Genomic DNA, 17213 nt, shown 5'->3' on the forward strand with positions numbered 1-17213 from the left:
GTACAAGAGCTCTACTTGTGCTCAATCAGACATGAGCTGACAGAGAGAAAGAGAAACAGACTATGTGAGAGAAAGGAAAGGATTACCATGCGATACAATCTAGAGAAGAGAGGGGTTTGATTGAGAGACAGACATGAGTAAGAGACGGTGAGACTGAGAGAGTGAAATGATTGACGCTTGATGTAATCAGGATATGGAGCCAAGGGGCAAAATGAAGAAAGAGAGAGAAACAGAGGGAGATGGAGCTGACCGCTGTGATGTCCAGGGCTTTTGGATGTTAAATATAGCTGTTTCCCCTTGCCACCTACTGAGAAACAGACTGGCTCCTTTCTACCTCAATGCTGGGATGCTGGTATGCTCATGTCTATAACAGGCTTCTTAACTAGCTTTATCTGCAAGCCTCAGTTGATCAAATTTGACCAGAAAAACCATGCTGATTGAATTACTTCTTAAACTAAACTTGAGTTGGAGAACCATTAGAAGCACGAGACTCAACAAGTCTCACCAAGTCTCAATTTGCTCTCCCTTTAATATCAGTCGAAAACATCTTGTTTATTAATTTTCTTTTGTAAGTGTCTGCGAGTCTGTCCTACAACTTACCTGTTGCTTGTTTTCTTTAGAATAAGGTAACATGGTGGAAACATGGAACATGAGCTCATGACCCTGGTAGACTGTGTAGATGGAGTTTATTCCTGTAGTGTCATCTGGAGAGAGAAACAAAGAGAGAGTGAGAGAAATCATAACAAAAAGGATCTTTTGTTCATTTAAAAATGTTTGTGTCATGACGATACTGTTCACTTTATTTAAACAATTAATTTTGTTTTGACACCATTGAATAAGGTTTTATGTTCAAACACAATTGCGTTGTGTTAAATGCACTTAAAACAGTTATGGTTTGGCTTAACTAAATGTTTACATTTTAAAATAACATGGTTCAATCAAGTTGATACAGAAACATTTGATGCTGGTTCAATTTACTTAAATCAATTTTAATTCATAAATGGTGTCACAGTATTCCCTGCCTGTTTCACCCGTGTTTCCTCCTGGACTTCAACTCCCATCATCCTTCATACCCCTTCACCCTCATCTGCCAGTCATCAGCTCATTATCAGAACTGTATATAATCACTCCTGTCTCCCCTGTACCTAGTTCTAGTTTCTGTTTTACTTGGTGTCAAGGTTCACAAGGTGTAATTCTTACCTGTGGTATTTAGCTGTGTTTTGTATTGTTTCATTGGATTCTTGATTAAACTCTAACATGTGTATCTACTCGTCTGCAGTCCTTGGCAGTTCCATTACAAATGGACAGTGGTTCCACATAATGGAAACATGTTATCTGGACTTAAATACTTTAAGTAGGATTAATTTAATTGATTCAAGTTATTTGGAAATTATTTTACACGGTTGTTCAAGTTTACCCAATTCGGTTTAGTTCATCATACATCAAGTATATCTGTTGAGATGACATATTTCTGTTATGTGGAACCACTGTCCATAATTGAATTTAGTTAGTTTCAAGTATAATTAATTTAGTCTTACTTTTAGTGTCCAGTCCTCCTCTATACCCCGCCCAGCCCTGTAGACAGATCGTGTCACCAAGGAGATTCAGAAATTTGTCAAAATTCTCACTTCCTGTTTCTGTAAAAATAGTCCAAACATAAAAAATCAATGATCAAATATATGTTTTATAGGTTTGTAAACTTTTCATGCAGAAATATGAAACATATTGGAGATTATTATTAAAAGTTGTTCTGTGCTCACCATTGCTGAACATTTCATCATCTGTCAACTGTCCATCTTTGGCATAAAGAACACCAAATTTAAAGTTTACACTGCCCTGCAAGCATATATAAAAACAAACATTTTGAAAATACTCACCAGTGTGACATAAACTAATGTGATGAGCATTTAGGGGGGAATTCACAACAGAGGAATTAAGCGCACTGTTGATAGCACTTTATGGATGTGCATATGTTTCTCTGCTTTACAGTAAACATTTCATACAATATTTTTCATCACACACTACATGCAAATAGATTCAATACACACCTCTTGTTCCTCCAGCACCAATAAATCCTGAAAAACACAAAGAAAATAAGATCAAAATGAAGCACAATACTGCAAATCAGTTCCCAAAGAGGTTAAATTTCCAAATGTTTCTGTAGGTTGTACAGGGTTTACATACAGCGTGTACATGCATTCAAATGTCCACATGCAAGCGACAATGCCTTTTGATTAGTACCACACATTTCAACAAAACCCGAGCAGGCTGGAGGACAAGCATCCCTATGAAAGTGCTTCTGAAAGTAATTATGAAGAAGAAAACAAAACAGACGAGAAATAAGAGCGAAGTCCATGCAAGAATAGATTGACAGGTGGTGTAGATGGGCACCTTTTGAATCTCTGGGTTAAGGATCTCCCTAGGCCCCTTCTCAAAACGATCCACATTCATGGCACTGGCGGGAAGTGAAGAATTGAGAGATGTAAAATATAATGACGAATTCTGAAATGAATGCATTTTAATCTATTCATTTCTCTCCAATCAATTCAACAATCCATACGCATATAGTACAAACATACTTACCTTAATATGGATTTGACTGAAAGTGTTTTAGTTGGACTGTATGGAAGGCTTATTTTTAGAGTACCCTGCAAGGGAAGGACACATTGGAAATGAGAAAAAAAGCACATATATGAAAGGATGACATACTACACCATTGCCGCAGGCTATAAACAGGGTTGTTTAATAACAGAGTCCTTGTTACTCATAGGAAACTTCATGACATATTAATACCGTCACACAGGGCTTGCGGGTGTTTTGTCAGTTTTAACACACTGGGATGTCAGACAATGGATGTAAAGAGCTTAGAGCCATTTCAGGAAGAGGTCAATCTATCATATGAGTCACTGCTTGAAACATGACGCACATACAACCTGTTACCTGTATCTGTCTGACTCACCGTCTTGCGCCAGAGGATGGCTCGATACTGTGGGACCCTCTGGTTGTTCTGGTCGGACAGAACCACAGACAGGAAGAAAGGGTTTTTCTCTGCGTCTGTTCCCACATAGTTCTGATGGACTTCAGAAAGAATAAAATCAGTATAGACAAACAAAAAATTGCAGTCTTTTGCAATTTAGGTTTTCTGCATACATTTCATGATAATATGAGCTATTACAGTATATTGCAATGGGGGATAACATCAAGTTAAAATACTTTCTCCTGTCGTGACTGTGAAAAAGCCTGTTTGTTTAGATCTATTGCTGGAGCATCAGAATAAGAGAGAGAGAGGAAGAAGATGGAAGTCTGCTGCTCATGAAGAATATTTTAGACTGATCCAGTCCAGGTTTACAGACAGAAGACAAATGAAAAGAGGCTGAAATCCAATTAGAAGGCAAGATCTGGTTTGTCTCTGCATCTCCAACCTTCCTCTGTAGCATTTTCTCTCTCTCTCATTCAATCTCTCCCTCATAGAATGGAAGGTATTTGATGTGATTTAAATCATTTATGGAGACATAATGCAGCATCCGCCTTCTGAATATGTGTAGCGGTAATAGTATATTGTGTTTTTTTGTAATTGTGTGTGGGGAGAGGGCGATAAGGAAGGACAGGGGAGAAAAAGAGGGTGCTGAGGTGTACATGTGTGACAGGAACGAAGAAACTCAGATGAATTTATAGCAATAGATTCCCCAAAAACAAAAATTCTGTCATCATTTACTTACCCTCTTGTCATTTCAAACGTATATGTCTTTCTTTTTTTCTGCAGAACACAAACAATATTTTGAAGCATGTTGGTAACCAAACAATGGTGGAACCCATTCACTTCTATTGTATGGACACAAAACTAATGCAAGTCTAAGAGTTGGTTCGGTTACCAACATTCTTCAAAATATCTTCTTTTGTGTTCTGCAGAGGAAAGAAAGCCATTAAGGCTTGAAATGACATGGGAAATAATGACACATTTATTGGGGGGTGAACTCTAATTCTTTAAGTACATTGGGAAGGCATCCCCCATAATCAACCTAATAAACTAAAAATAAAGAATATATATATGAAAAATCGAAATAATAATAAAAACGAAAACACTGCATATCAAACAAAATGCTTAATTTGAACTACATGTTGTCATAAGAATTTGCATTTTCTTTTACTGCATTTTACAACCAAATTTCAATATTGTATAAGTTATGACTCGTAGTCAAAGGGAGGGGTTGAGTGAGCCATTGGTTGCAACTCACAACCTAACCGCTAGATGCCACTGAATTTCATACACTATACCTTTAATAAGTGTAAAGTAAAGCAAATATCATTAAAATCACTGGGTTTCTGATGACCTTTTTTAAATATATACAATTTCTTGATTTTTAAGTCTATGTTGACTATTCTTAAACAGAACCACATTTCGTTTTTTTATAATTATCTGTTACTATCTAAGATATCAAGCAATCAAATGTACCTCACGTTGTAGCCAACAAAAACCGTACTGAGTGAATATGCTTCCCGTGTTCAAGTGTTCCTGAAGCTCAATTGGTAGAGCATTGTGTGAGCAGCGCGAAGGTCATTGATTAAATTCCCGTGGAACACACATGCTGATAAAATGTATACCTTGAATGCACTGTAAATTGCTTTGGATAAAAGCATCTGCCAAATGCATAGAATTGCCCCCAGGGCAAATCTTCACTTTCACGTGTTATTCAGGAAAATGTGTGTGTGTGGTGCAAGACAATTTGCACATCATGTATGTGCCTGAGTGTCCTACCTTTTCCCAAGAAGTACTTGAAGTACCATCTGGTGTGGTATTCTGGGTTCTCCAAATGAACATCAGTCCTTCTCCATGTTCCAGGTGTGTAGTCAGAGGTCTGCAGCGAAAAGGTCCATTAAGATCTTAACCCCAACATCTTAATTAAAAAATGCAAATGCCACTAGGTTCAATAGGACATTGCTGTATTTCACAAACAACCATGGACATGTCTGATATACCTCGGCTCAACATTCACCCAATAATCAATCCCATCATGCACCAGCAAAAATTCTATTGATCTTTTCAAGCTGACAAATTGTAAACGATCCAAGGAAGCAAATGCACATAAACAACAGATTCCTAGAGTATATATACTCCCCGATCACTATGGCGACAGCACACCCTAAATCATTGACAACCAATCAGAGGTCTGTTACGGTGAGCTAAAACATTGATGGTTGTCATAGCTACAGTCAGCTAGTTGAGATGAAAAGGACAAGTGGAATGAGAGAGGACAGGAAAACTGGAACATTGGGGACTAATTGAATCACTTGGCTTCGATTGCCGTTTCTGCTGATACATGTGTGTTTCATTGAAACACCTCCAGACACGCAGTTTTGGTTTGTTACTCACTGCCAGAAGATCAAGAAATTCGTTCTCTATATATTTTCCTCAGTCCTCCCCCTTCCCTTAGTTTCTGTTCCTCTTTCTGTCCAGCCTCATTCCATATGCATACATTAGAATACATTTTATCACCCGTGTGCCTGCACTGCTGTGCTGATTTTAACCCAAAGCCATCAGTGTTGCACATTTGTTTGAGTTCAAAACCTTGCTGAATCGCTCTTTTGAGATAAGAACCTCATCAACAGTTTAACCTCTAGCTTAACAATTTTCATAATACGTCTGTATTTTTCACAATTCAGCACATATACTACATACTCTTTCCACACATGTAACAGCTAGACCTTTAAATACTTAAGCTGTACGATCAAATATTTGTAATTTGCAAAGCTGGCACACACAGCGTACAATTTTATATCTTTGATTTCAAAACAAGTGGTGACGTCACTAATAGAGAGACGTTCTGAACAGGTTATTTTTATACGTCCAGTTACTAAACAGTCTAGACCTATTCGCACTGGATAAGTATTATCTGGGGACCTCATGTGATTACCTTCCCACATCTGTATTTCATGTGGCACATTTGCACGGGATAAGTGAAGACTGCGATATTACTCAAATTTACTGACTTATTTCCTGGATGTGATGGCAAAACTTTGCCCATAGTTTGTATAGCCTATTGTTGTATGGTGTTTAATGATATATGACCGTACCTGTCAGCATTTGAGACCAGTGATCGCAGTGATCTTCTGTCCAGTTCGCGATCACGGGTCTCAAATGCTGACAATGTTACTAGCCTTTCCATGATAAATAAATAAACGGGAGACTAGTTTTGGCAATGTATGGAAAGACCCAGCAACCAAATTAATCTCAAAACACTTCAAAATAGCCTCTATTATTTGCAAACGGTGATAAAATTATAAAAATAATTTATGAGTCCGCCAATTCACAGGGATGCGAATTTGCACAGGATTAATATTATCTCAGGACCTCGGTGTTTGACAAGATATGGTAGGAATTTGTGGGGGAATTTTTACTTTACAAATTACAGACATGGCCGATGACCAGAGTTCCCGTGCGAATAGGGCTTTATAAAGCAAATTGTGTTTTTATACATAGCCTATATGTATGTCACAGACACCTTAAAAAGGACATAGGTTTAACAACATATAAATCAGTCACTCGCTAGCAGTCGTTAAAACTGTTCTGTACTTGTGTTAGCTGAAGTGTTAGCTTTACTGGTGTTAGCTTTTTGCACCCAAAATAGCACACTTTCCTCCTACTATTAGTACAGGATACACTTCACAATACTATTCACTATACTATACATCAACTGTCTGTGTCAGGCATTGAGTTCCATGCTCTGTCTCGCGCAATACAAACTCACACAACTTGAAGGGCTAAAGCCATAGATGTATAGATGCCCTATTGTTAAGTCTGACTTCACTCACCAGCATTTCTAGATACAATCCGATATGAATAAAAAAATACTAATATACACTCATGACGTGATCTAAAACTGCCGCAAACCCCCAATCGATCCGATCCTTTATCTCCATAACGAATTTACAAATTGCAGCGCTACAACTCATTGTTTACAAATTAATAAAATATTGATGTCTGAGATTCCATGAGCCTGGAAACTGTAGTGAACACTGTGAGTTTATAAAAGTTTTGATTAATTGTGTGTTATAAATACACATATCTCAAAATGCTGTTTAAATATTATCCTGAATTGAAATTAGTTGAGGCTTGGACCCCGAAACCGGATTCCTTCCGTTACGAATGAACAAGTGGAAGGACTGCTGAACACAAGTCATCCAGCATATTGGAACAGTTAAAGTCAATTGTGAAATCAATAGGTTACTCCCGTAACCCCTGGTTCTCAGAAACAATGAGTGGAGAGATCAACCTATGGGAAGGGCATCCATATCTGACCTCTGCAGAAGCATCCAGTGCAACAAGTCTGGCTAGACATATAGAAGCGCACAGCCAATGCCAGGTAAGGCCCCATACCCTTATCTGAGAGCATATAAGGTCTTCCTGTGCTGCTGTTCTATAGTAAATATACACATGTACGTCCTGCAGATGGGGCAAAGCTTGTGGATCTCTCTACTCTATATTCAGAGAACCAGGGTTACGCAAGTAACCTTTCTCTTTCATCATCTCGTGTTCAAGATCCACCTATGGGAGGGCAGCTCCCCAATTGCCCAATACACTCACAGTGAGGTTCTGTAAGCCAGAAAAAGACGGTCACGCGCAAGGGGGTGGTGCACGACATGTCCCAAAATCATGCTCCTGGTAACCCTGATGCGCACACATAGCTGCCGTGCGCATGCAGGACAGGAAACATGTATGAGGCACACACATATAATTAACCCACCATCATATATATAACACCCAGGTGAAAATGTGACTGCATGCTTGGTGACATGAATGTGCATGGCCGGTCGGCCCATTCAACCTTAGTTCCTTATTTCAATGTCTTAACAGAAATTAAAGGAATGTAACAAGGAGGGGCTATGAAGACCCCACTCCTAAAACAGAATGTGATGCCGAGGTTTGGTGACATCCCATCGGTAGTAACGCACGAATGTATGGGGAGATGCCCAGCTGGCAGCAGAGCAGATGTCCTGCAGTGACATTACTTTGAACAAAGCCCAAGAGGCTTCTAAGATCCTTGTGGAATAAGCTCTGATGTTTCCTGGGGGCTCCACTCTCTTCGATTCATATGCCACTGCTATTGTGTCCACAAAACAATGTACGAGGCACTGCTAAGATTTGGGACTCAACTTGTGAGGGGGCGCCTTTGAAATCAAGAGAAGGTTGCTCTTCCGGAAAGCACTGGTCCTGGTCATATATCTCTGTGAATCAACGAACAGGACACAGAGCATTCAGCCTCTGATCCACCACTTAGGAAAAAGACAGAGAACCCGAGGAAACAGCTCTTCACCGTTCTTCAGTGTGCGCGAAGCACATGAGGCACTACTGGAGCGACCCGCTGAATCTCAAGCACGGTCTTGCGGGTCCTGAGGTGAAAGATATGGCGACTCTTCACATGGGCGATGCACCTGCTGTTGAGCTCCAGGCATCTTAACACACGTCCAGGAGGATGGACTAGGGATAATACAGGGGGGGATTGGAACACCAGACTGGGGAATACCAGAAAGCAGGATGGCCTCCTCATCCTCTGAGACCCCAAGAAGCCCCACGTCGCCATCATCGATGGAACTGACTGTTTCATCTGCGAACTGGAGGTTGCCCGCGAAGATATCTTATCCGTTCCCAAGTCATCCTAATTAAGTGATGTCGCTGTCACCGTGTCCCACATCTGAGTCAGAAAGGCAGAGTCGACACCGTATGAGCTTTTAAGGCAGCACAAGGCAATGCTCCGGGTTCTCCAAAGCATCTTCTGCATGCTTGAGGCCCAAGCAGACAACACAGAACTCATGAAAGTTCTTAGAGGTGATAAGAGCCCCTAACACGGCCTGTGGTGAGCTATTCCCGGGAGTAGCGGCAGATTTAGAGAGCTACATATTTGCGAGAAACTTGGAAAAATCTGTGGCGGGCAGCCGTGGAAAGGGGAGGAAGTGATAAAATTACATGAGAGTGGCCAGCTCAGGATGCAAACATAGCTAACCTGTCTGAATAGACGACTGTAATGTCTGGCGGAGGCTGATCAGATGAGATATGTCCTCTTGAAGACACGCAGTAAGCAGTGAATATCCAACTGAACTGTGTCCGTGCAGAGATCGCGAGAAGCGAATGTCAACTAGAGGACAGCAGCACAGGCAGACCTTAGATGCTCTCAGGTAAGGGGTGGGCTCCTTACCAGACATTGTCTGTCTAGCCAGACTTGGTGCAATTGAATGCTTCTGCAGAGGTCTGGTACGGATGCCCTTCCCATAGGTGGATCTCGAACTCGAGACGATGATAGAGAGCCCAAATTGACTTTGCTAACAGTAATTATATACATGTACAAATATCAAATGAATATCAAATACATGCTGTGGTAATGACCAAAACTTTATAATTGCCAAACTAACACAATACAACAAGGTTTTCATACCAAGATAATTATAATGACTACAACCCTGAAACCTGTTGACATCATTAGTCGGTTTTACTACATTTGTGCTTAGATTTTCTGATATGCATTTGGTATGTGTGTGGGTATCTCACCTCATCTACTGAACCATTCTCCACCCTGAATCTACCGGCTCTCTGTATGGCCCCGTCTGCATCACTGGAAATTAGCTGAAAAGAAGCACAGATACATGACAAACGTCAGACATTTCTGCATCATCAGGATGAGTGAAATATAAAACACCTACATAACTTATATAACTAATCACACATGTGTGTTTATGTGTGTGTTATGTAGTTATGTTTTCAATTTTTACACATATTTGGCAGATGTCCATTGACATAGTTAGTGTGCAGCTTCCTGTAAAAGGATACTGCATGATAGCAAGATGTGATGCGATAGTTAAAGACAGTGGTTTATAATTATAGTTAAACAAACTATTTCAATTATTATTAAAAACGGCTAGGTCACTATAAAATAGATCTGTGTAAGGATCTGTTGGTACGATCGATCACATGATCTTTGTGTGTATACATGAATACTTGTTTTCCAACTGACACCATATCAAAAGGAATCTGCACCAATGTGTGTGTGTGTGTTGGGGGAAATCACTTGCACCTAAAACGATGTAATCTTATGTTTGCAGAAAAATTGCAACATCCCCCCAGGTGGAACAATGTTGGTTGCTAGGGAACAGAACACAGAGGCTCTCCCATTTCGTTTTTCTTTAGTCACCTTTTTTCCTCACATTTCTCCCACCTTTCTGCTTCTCCTGTTGGTCTCTCTCTTTCTGGCAGACCAAACTGCTACTACAATCTGCAGCTGTACAGCAGCTAGATGGATTAGGTGTAGGTGTGTGAGATGGTTGCATTTGTGTGTCAGACTGTATTCTTTGATCTAGGAAACCCAAAAGCACATCCAGGCAGAACATTCAAGGAACTCTTAGTCATACTATACACACATAAATCTATAAAACAGCACTGTTTTGACTTGACTCTGTTTTGTTATGTCACAATGATAATGACAAGATGGTCTATCAAACTTAACCAAATGTCCAAACACTAAAACCTAGAGACGGATAAGAGAGGGAGAGAAAGTCAGTTGTATTGTGACTGGGGATGTAAAGCAGATCAATTCTGAGTGTGCATTTTCATGCCTCAGACAAAAATTGATTGAGAGAAGAGTGAGAGAAGAGAGAGAGAGAGAGAGAGAGAGTGAGAGAGAGGGGGAAAAGTTGAGAAAAGCATATGGAGGGAGCAAAGCATGTGAATCTGAAAGAGAAACAAAAGGAAACATTTCCATAATCTAAACCAGCCTATACTGTGGAAGCCTACAGTGCTTTGAATGAATTGTGAAACACAGAACAGTGTCATTGTATGAGGAGACCATTGCACAAAATTACCATAAGAATAACACAAGAGCCGTTTCATTTTATTGAAGGAGAGGAAGAAAATGAATCATTGGAACAAAGTTTTGCATTACTTTACTACGGTAATTAAAAAACCCACATCCTAAAATAAATTCCAACTAAAATGCCAGTCCATGAGATATCATACCTCTTTGTGACAACACACACACACACAAAGAGCTTTAGATAATTGCCAGAGGAACTGCGTCAAGTGCCCCTTTGGTGATTGGTGGACCTTTACTGGAAAGGTCAAAGGGCAGCATTGTAGGAAGTGACATTTAATATGTTCCTGTGGGTGTATGTGTAGGAAAACAAATTTGGAAGCATAATGAAACTTCAAACCAATGAGGTCATTTTAGGTGGTCCACAGTTGTAAAAAAAGGCTCATAACAAGACTGGCTCTTATCTTGTCTGTTTTAGAGAAAGAGAAACATGCAATCATCTCACTGTTCTTTCTCCTTAACATTATGAACATATACACAATATCCACACTCCTGAATTGATCACAATAAAGAAGTTGAGATGCAAGGAAACTATCACCCACACATACTGTAGACAGAAGTAAACTAATAATCATATTTAATTGATGTATGTACAGAAATATTTACCTTTACCACAAAACACACACACAGTACAACTAACCGTCAAATATTTTATTAATGAACAAATTTGTTTAATTTTGCTTCGCTGTAAATAACGACACAAGCGAAAGTGACCCACCCATGACATAGGATGCAGTGTGAGTGAGTCACACATTTGATAGGGCAGCAATCAGCATGTTTCACTGAGCCCAACATGCTAATTTTACACACCGCAGTCTAACTGCGACCAACCATCCCTGTGCTCAGCATATGTGTGTGGGGTGGCCCTGGCTTATTACAACACAAAGGCGTTGGGGTTTATCAGAATGAATAACAAGACTGAAGATGCAGCATGCTGTGTACAGTATGTATCATCTTGGAACATTTCTCAAAATTTCAGAACAGCCAGAAATACATATCTACTAAAATTTTATCATTCAAAAGCTATACTCATATTTATATCCTCATATCCTCATATACTCATTCCTTGGCCACACTTTCCTTATTCTTAGTTTTATTCTCTTTAAACACTTCTTTAAAACATCTTATGAGAACAAAATGGCTTGCATAGGTGATATAGGTAAATTGATTATGGCAGTAGGTATGTTTAAATGGAACAGACAGGCACATATGAACCATATAATGGATGATGATGATACTAAGAGGCCTTTTGAGTTGCAGAAGTCAGGAAAGATGATGAGATTGTGGACCACTTAGAAACACACAGTATTTCAGAAGTAGGGTAAGGAGTCTTTACTCATCAGACTTTACATTTTCAAGACCAAATAAAGAGTGGGGCTGAGTTGTGTACTTTTATGTGGTGCTGGGGAAGATTGGGATCAGGTGTGACATGGCGGACAGGTGCAGGTGACAGGCACAGATGACAGGTGCTGAGGATTGTGGGAAATGGAGTCCAGATAGTAAAAACATACCGGTGAACAGGCAGAGATCGTAACACTTGTCTTTTGCTTGTTTTATGAATTTAAATTATTAACATAAAGTTGTTTGATTGCTTTAATAAATAATTTCTATGTGAAGCACTTTGAACCAAACTTTTAGGACAGTTGTTTCATTTTTTTTAGGCCTGTCAAGCGATAAATCCAGAATAAAAGTTGTGTTTTCATAATATATCTCTGTGTACTGTGCATATTTATTTTGTATTTATAAAAACACACACTTATAAGCTTATATTTTTTAAGAAAAATATAAAAATGAGTAAACATTTGTATATAATTTAAGTTATTGGTAAATATAAATAAATTAGTGGTGGGCATAGATTAATTTTTTCAATCTAGATTAATCTAGATTAAAATGGCTCATTTGAATTCTGCCGAAGGCATTCAGAATATGTGTGCTACCCAAATAATGACTAAAAGTAAGTCTTTGAGAACGGGTTTCTCAAGCCAGGTGGCGCATTAGACCAGGGGCTCATCTCCTGTTTCCAAAATGCATCACAAACTGCTTGAGAAAGCTGTTCTACTATGATAATTGGTGATGAAAATTAAATTATGTTCAATAAGATGAACTTGTGTTTACTTCCGCATTAGCTAAGAGATGCTTTGTGTTTAGGTGGTACTTAAGACTGGAAGAGCTCCTACAGTACATTTACATTTAGTCATTTAGCAGACGCTTTTATCCAAAGCGACTTACAAAGAGTTAGGGAGCAACAAGCGATATGTCATACAGGAGCCATAATACATTAGATCTCAATACAAAGTTACTGGTTTCAACTAAAGCTAGACCACTACCTGTTGAGAGAAAGTGTTTTTTTTTTTAAAACCAATTCCGCATTGCACAATTGCACCTTAGTTTTGTCGATGTTTCCATTGGGAAGCTTCTTAAAAATTAATATTCCCTGAAGCAAACCCGGCGGCTTCATAGCTGCATCCATGTTAGCACGTCACGTTTGATGCGGTAATTTCACAGTAACGTTATGTTGTGTTCAGACCAAACGCGAATGGCGTGTCAAGCGCGAGTGATTTATATGTTAATGCAAAGAGCCAATAGACCTACTTGCTGCGCGAATCACGCTAATGAAGCCCTGGTTATGAGATGATGAGGCGGCTTCTGCTTCCGCGAAAGACGCGAATCACGCGAGTTGAAAAATCTCGTTCTCGCCCCGTACAGTGCAGTTAAGCTGGTATACATCCGCGCTAAATATCAAGGTTAAAGTCATCATAGCTTGCGTAGTATAGACCCAGCTCCCAACCCAAGTTTGAGAATAGATTAACGGCGACATTTTTTTTATCACGCGATAAAAGTCTCACTGCTTTAACAGCGTTAACGCCGTTAACGGCCCACCACTAAAATAAATACATGCAACTATTTCCTAAAAATGCATACACGTATGTATATGTGTTTATAAATACAAAATACATTTTATAATTTTATGTTTCTTAGTTTGTTTGGAAGATGTCTTTAACTGCAATACAGTTGTTTACCACCCGCACAAAAGATCTTAAATCGCCTTACCATTTACCAGCCCAAATAATTCAGGGCCAGATTGAACTGCCTGAATGATTCAGACTGATCCACAAACTAATATAGTCATTTCCTACACACAAACAGAAAATATGAGACACACGTAATGTTGCTAAAATAACTTGCAAACCGATGAATTGTGTTTGGGGAATTTTGAGGTGGTTTCTATCTACTATACTGCTAGTATTGGCTTGTCAGCATTCGAACAGTTATTCACATTAGGCCATCATATGCTAATAAGACATCACTGAGCAGTGAGGAAGCTTTTAACTCAAACACAACACACAGACACACATTACATTCTTATGCACTTAAAGGTCATAAAAGCACCAACAGGAGCCCGAGAGCTAATGCACTTACAGCAGCAAACTGAAACATATGGATAGCCAGCCATCCAATCATATAGAAGTTACGTCTTATATGAGCATCTCTTAGGCATTTAGTTCTCAGATTGCAGCTCATGACGAATGTGTAGAAACCTCTTCCTATGGCACATTATTATTTCAGTACCTGTGTGTGTTAGTTTTGGTCATTTGTATGCATGGCTGTCCACTTTGTGTATGTTTGCACAGTATAATTATTTTGATGAAGATAGTCAATTGTGATATTTTCCTTTTATGGTAATTACACTATTATGCAAAACACACAAGTGTAGGTGTAAATGTAAAATGCTGCAACCATTTGGCATGACAGCTGCATTAAAATCAATTAAGAGTATAAAGTATTACATTTCAAACGCGCATGCAAGCACACACAAACACACACACACACACACAAACACAATAGCAGACTAGAATAATGGACATAATAAATAAAAAAGGAACGTGAAAAGCAAGGAACGGTTAAAAAGAGCATTCAATACGATATAAAAGAGGAAAGGAAACAAAAAGTAGGATAGATTAAAATTGTAAAATCCAATAAGGATCAGTGGTAGACAGCATTAATATATGTTAACTTTCCTGTCAATCGATCCTTTTTAACTTTATTGCATGTGTACAATTTTATTTTTTTCAAATTGTTAAATGTTATTTTTCTTGATAAAAGTTTTAAGTTGTTTTGATGAATAAAAATAAGTCTTTAGCCATTGTTTTTCTATTAGATGTTTCATGTATATTAGTCGTTTATTAGCTTTCTAATTGATGACTGGTCTATTCTTAGGTAATGGTTAGACATCTATTAGATTTTCACTGACAGCCCAAGTTCAGTCTTGTTTCAGCCTAGACCCATATTCACTGTCTGTTAGACGTATACATGTACTCGTTAAATAGCTGTCTAATTGATGACTAGTCTATTCTTGGTCTATAGTTAGACATCTATTAGATTTTCACTGACAGCCCAAACTTTGCCTTATTTTAGCCTAGACGTCAGGGCTGTGTTTGGACGGCTATCAGATGTATTTTAGACGCGAACTTGCTTGCTGGGCTCTCTCTCAGACATGCTTTACACCAGTAGCGAACCATGACTTTTGAATTTGGGCTCTCTGACACTAACACCAACCTCCAAAATTAAACATTAATTATTTACTATTGCTTGGTCATTATTAAATTTCATAGCTGGACCTCTACGTCACAGCCGAGGTCCCAAAACAAAAAAATGACTTTCTTGATCTACTGTACAAATGTGCATTTTAAAACGTTTGGAGTGCAAGACATAGCAATTGCGAAAAACCATTTCTGTCTTTTCATTTTTATCAGTAAGGAAATTATACACATGATCAATTGATATTTTTATACAAATACTTCCAGATTGAAATACAACCTGTCTTTCATAAAGGAGCATAATGCATTTGGGGTTGAAATTACATGAAGGCAAGAGAGTGATAACAGAATTTCCATTTTTGGGTGAACTGTCCCTTTAACATCTTTGTGTAGCTATAGAGGTTGAAAACACTTAGGTTTTTATAAAAAATAGGTCAACTTATAATAATATAGAAACAGAATTAAAGAACGAGAATTTGTTTACAAGTGATGCATTTGAATTATTTGCAAATCATATAGTTGTTTTAATAGGCTAACCACAACCTATAACACACCTGAGTCAAAGCCATGCAGTTAGCATGAACTGCTGAAGGTCTGGTAATGTTTTTTGTTATATAACCAGACCGATATTACAATCGGTCGTTTACTCAGGTTTGTTTTTGACGCACATCAGGCAACAAGAGCGCAAACTCCCGGACGCTCTGAAAAGAGGAAGAAAGTGACGCAGTCAGCGTTTCGCTTGCATATTTAGACGCGACATGTGAATGGCCGATAACATTTCTATGATAAAACATTAAACAGTTAGCTACTTACATCGTGCTCTTTCACAAGCTAAACTCGAGCTTGACTTCTGTCAATAGCAACTCACGCCTTCTTTCATTTGATTGGACAGTAATCCTCACCTTTCTTCATTTGATTGGCCAACTCAATCAGCGCTATTAAACAGCTGAGGTAGATCAGATCTGAGATCAGTTATCTAGACATTTTCTACTAAATTGGCAGTATTAATTTTTTCACTACAAAACTACTGAAATCTGGACCTTGGGGATCTAAATGGTCACAGCTGAAAGAAAATGCAAACATGACATCACAGTATTATGAGTGCAGATTTGCTCTATATTCTCAAATTTATTTTAATTAAAAATAATGTAAAGTTTTTTTTAAGATGATTTTTTAACCATAGTTTTGAGTATTTTCTGTTGCTATACACAAACACATGCTCTCTTACAAGCATACTTATTCCCATCTGCTGAGAATGATAATGTGGGTGGTTTTGTGACATGGTTCTATCTGACACTAGGTCACCCCACAAACCTCCTGGGCGTTTCACACAGGAAGTAGCATCTAGTGTGTTTTTTTTTCACTTCCTCCATGGTCAAACTATCTGGGATAGACAGACACCACTGAAAGAAACACGCCCACATACAAACACAATATACTGCTGCACATGTTTGTCCACCAGTCAAAAAACTTGGAATTATATCAGTAATTCAATACCTAATGAACCATTTGCAAAGATCATACTTGGGTGAGAAGTTAAAGTCACTAATTAGAATTTACTTCCCAGTTTCACTGATAAGCTTAAGACTAAATGATGTGTGAGCTGTCAATAACTTGCCCTGACAAATCTTAAAATATGTCAGTGCCATTGTTTTGTCTCAATATTCACACTAGTAATGTGTTTTTCTTCTAAGGATTTTTTTTAAAAGCAACTTACATATGCTACTTTAACTATGGCATAGTCCTGGGCTCTGGCTTACTATTAGTCAAGTCTGTGAAACCGAGCCTAAGAGTTTGGACTTCAAAGTGAGCTCAACGG

General features: G+C 38.6%; 1 protein-coding gene across 5 annotated transcripts in view; it reads right to left on the bottom strand.

Annotated features, from left to right (window-relative positions):
* The window catches only part of garnl3 (GTPase activating Rap/RanGAP domain like 3), a 54026-nt gene that overhangs the window by 19863 nt on the left and 16950 nt on the right, over positions 1-17213 (bottom strand). For 4 of the 5 annotated variants that reach the window (XM_056746630.1, XM_056746629.1, XM_056746633.1 and 1 more), the window contains exons 3-11: positions 9542-9616; positions 4757-4856; positions 2960-3078; positions 2584-2648; positions 2392-2455; positions 2049-2075; positions 1761-1836; positions 1539-1637; positions 601-704 (exon numbers count right to left, since the gene is read on the bottom strand). In XM_056746630.1, coding sequence (XP_056602608.1) covers positions 601-704; positions 1539-1637; positions 1761-1836; positions 2049-2075; positions 2392-2455; positions 2584-2648; positions 2960-3078; positions 4757-4856; positions 9542-9616 — 729 coding nt within the window. Of the gene's footprint in view, positions 1-600; positions 705-1538; positions 1638-1760; positions 1837-1877; positions 1892-2048; positions 2076-2391; positions 2456-2583; positions 2649-2959; positions 3079-4756; positions 4857-9541; positions 9617-17213 lie in introns of those variants that run through there. The other variant, XM_056746634.1, reaches the window with a different exon arrangement.

Source organism: Triplophysa dalaica, chromosome 4, assembly GCF_015846415.1.
Source record: "Triplophysa dalaica isolate WHDGS20190420 chromosome 4, ASM1584641v1, whole genome shotgun sequence".
NCBI classification, from domain to species: Eukaryota; Metazoa; Chordata; class Actinopteri; order Cypriniformes; family Nemacheilidae; genus Triplophysa; species Triplophysa dalaica.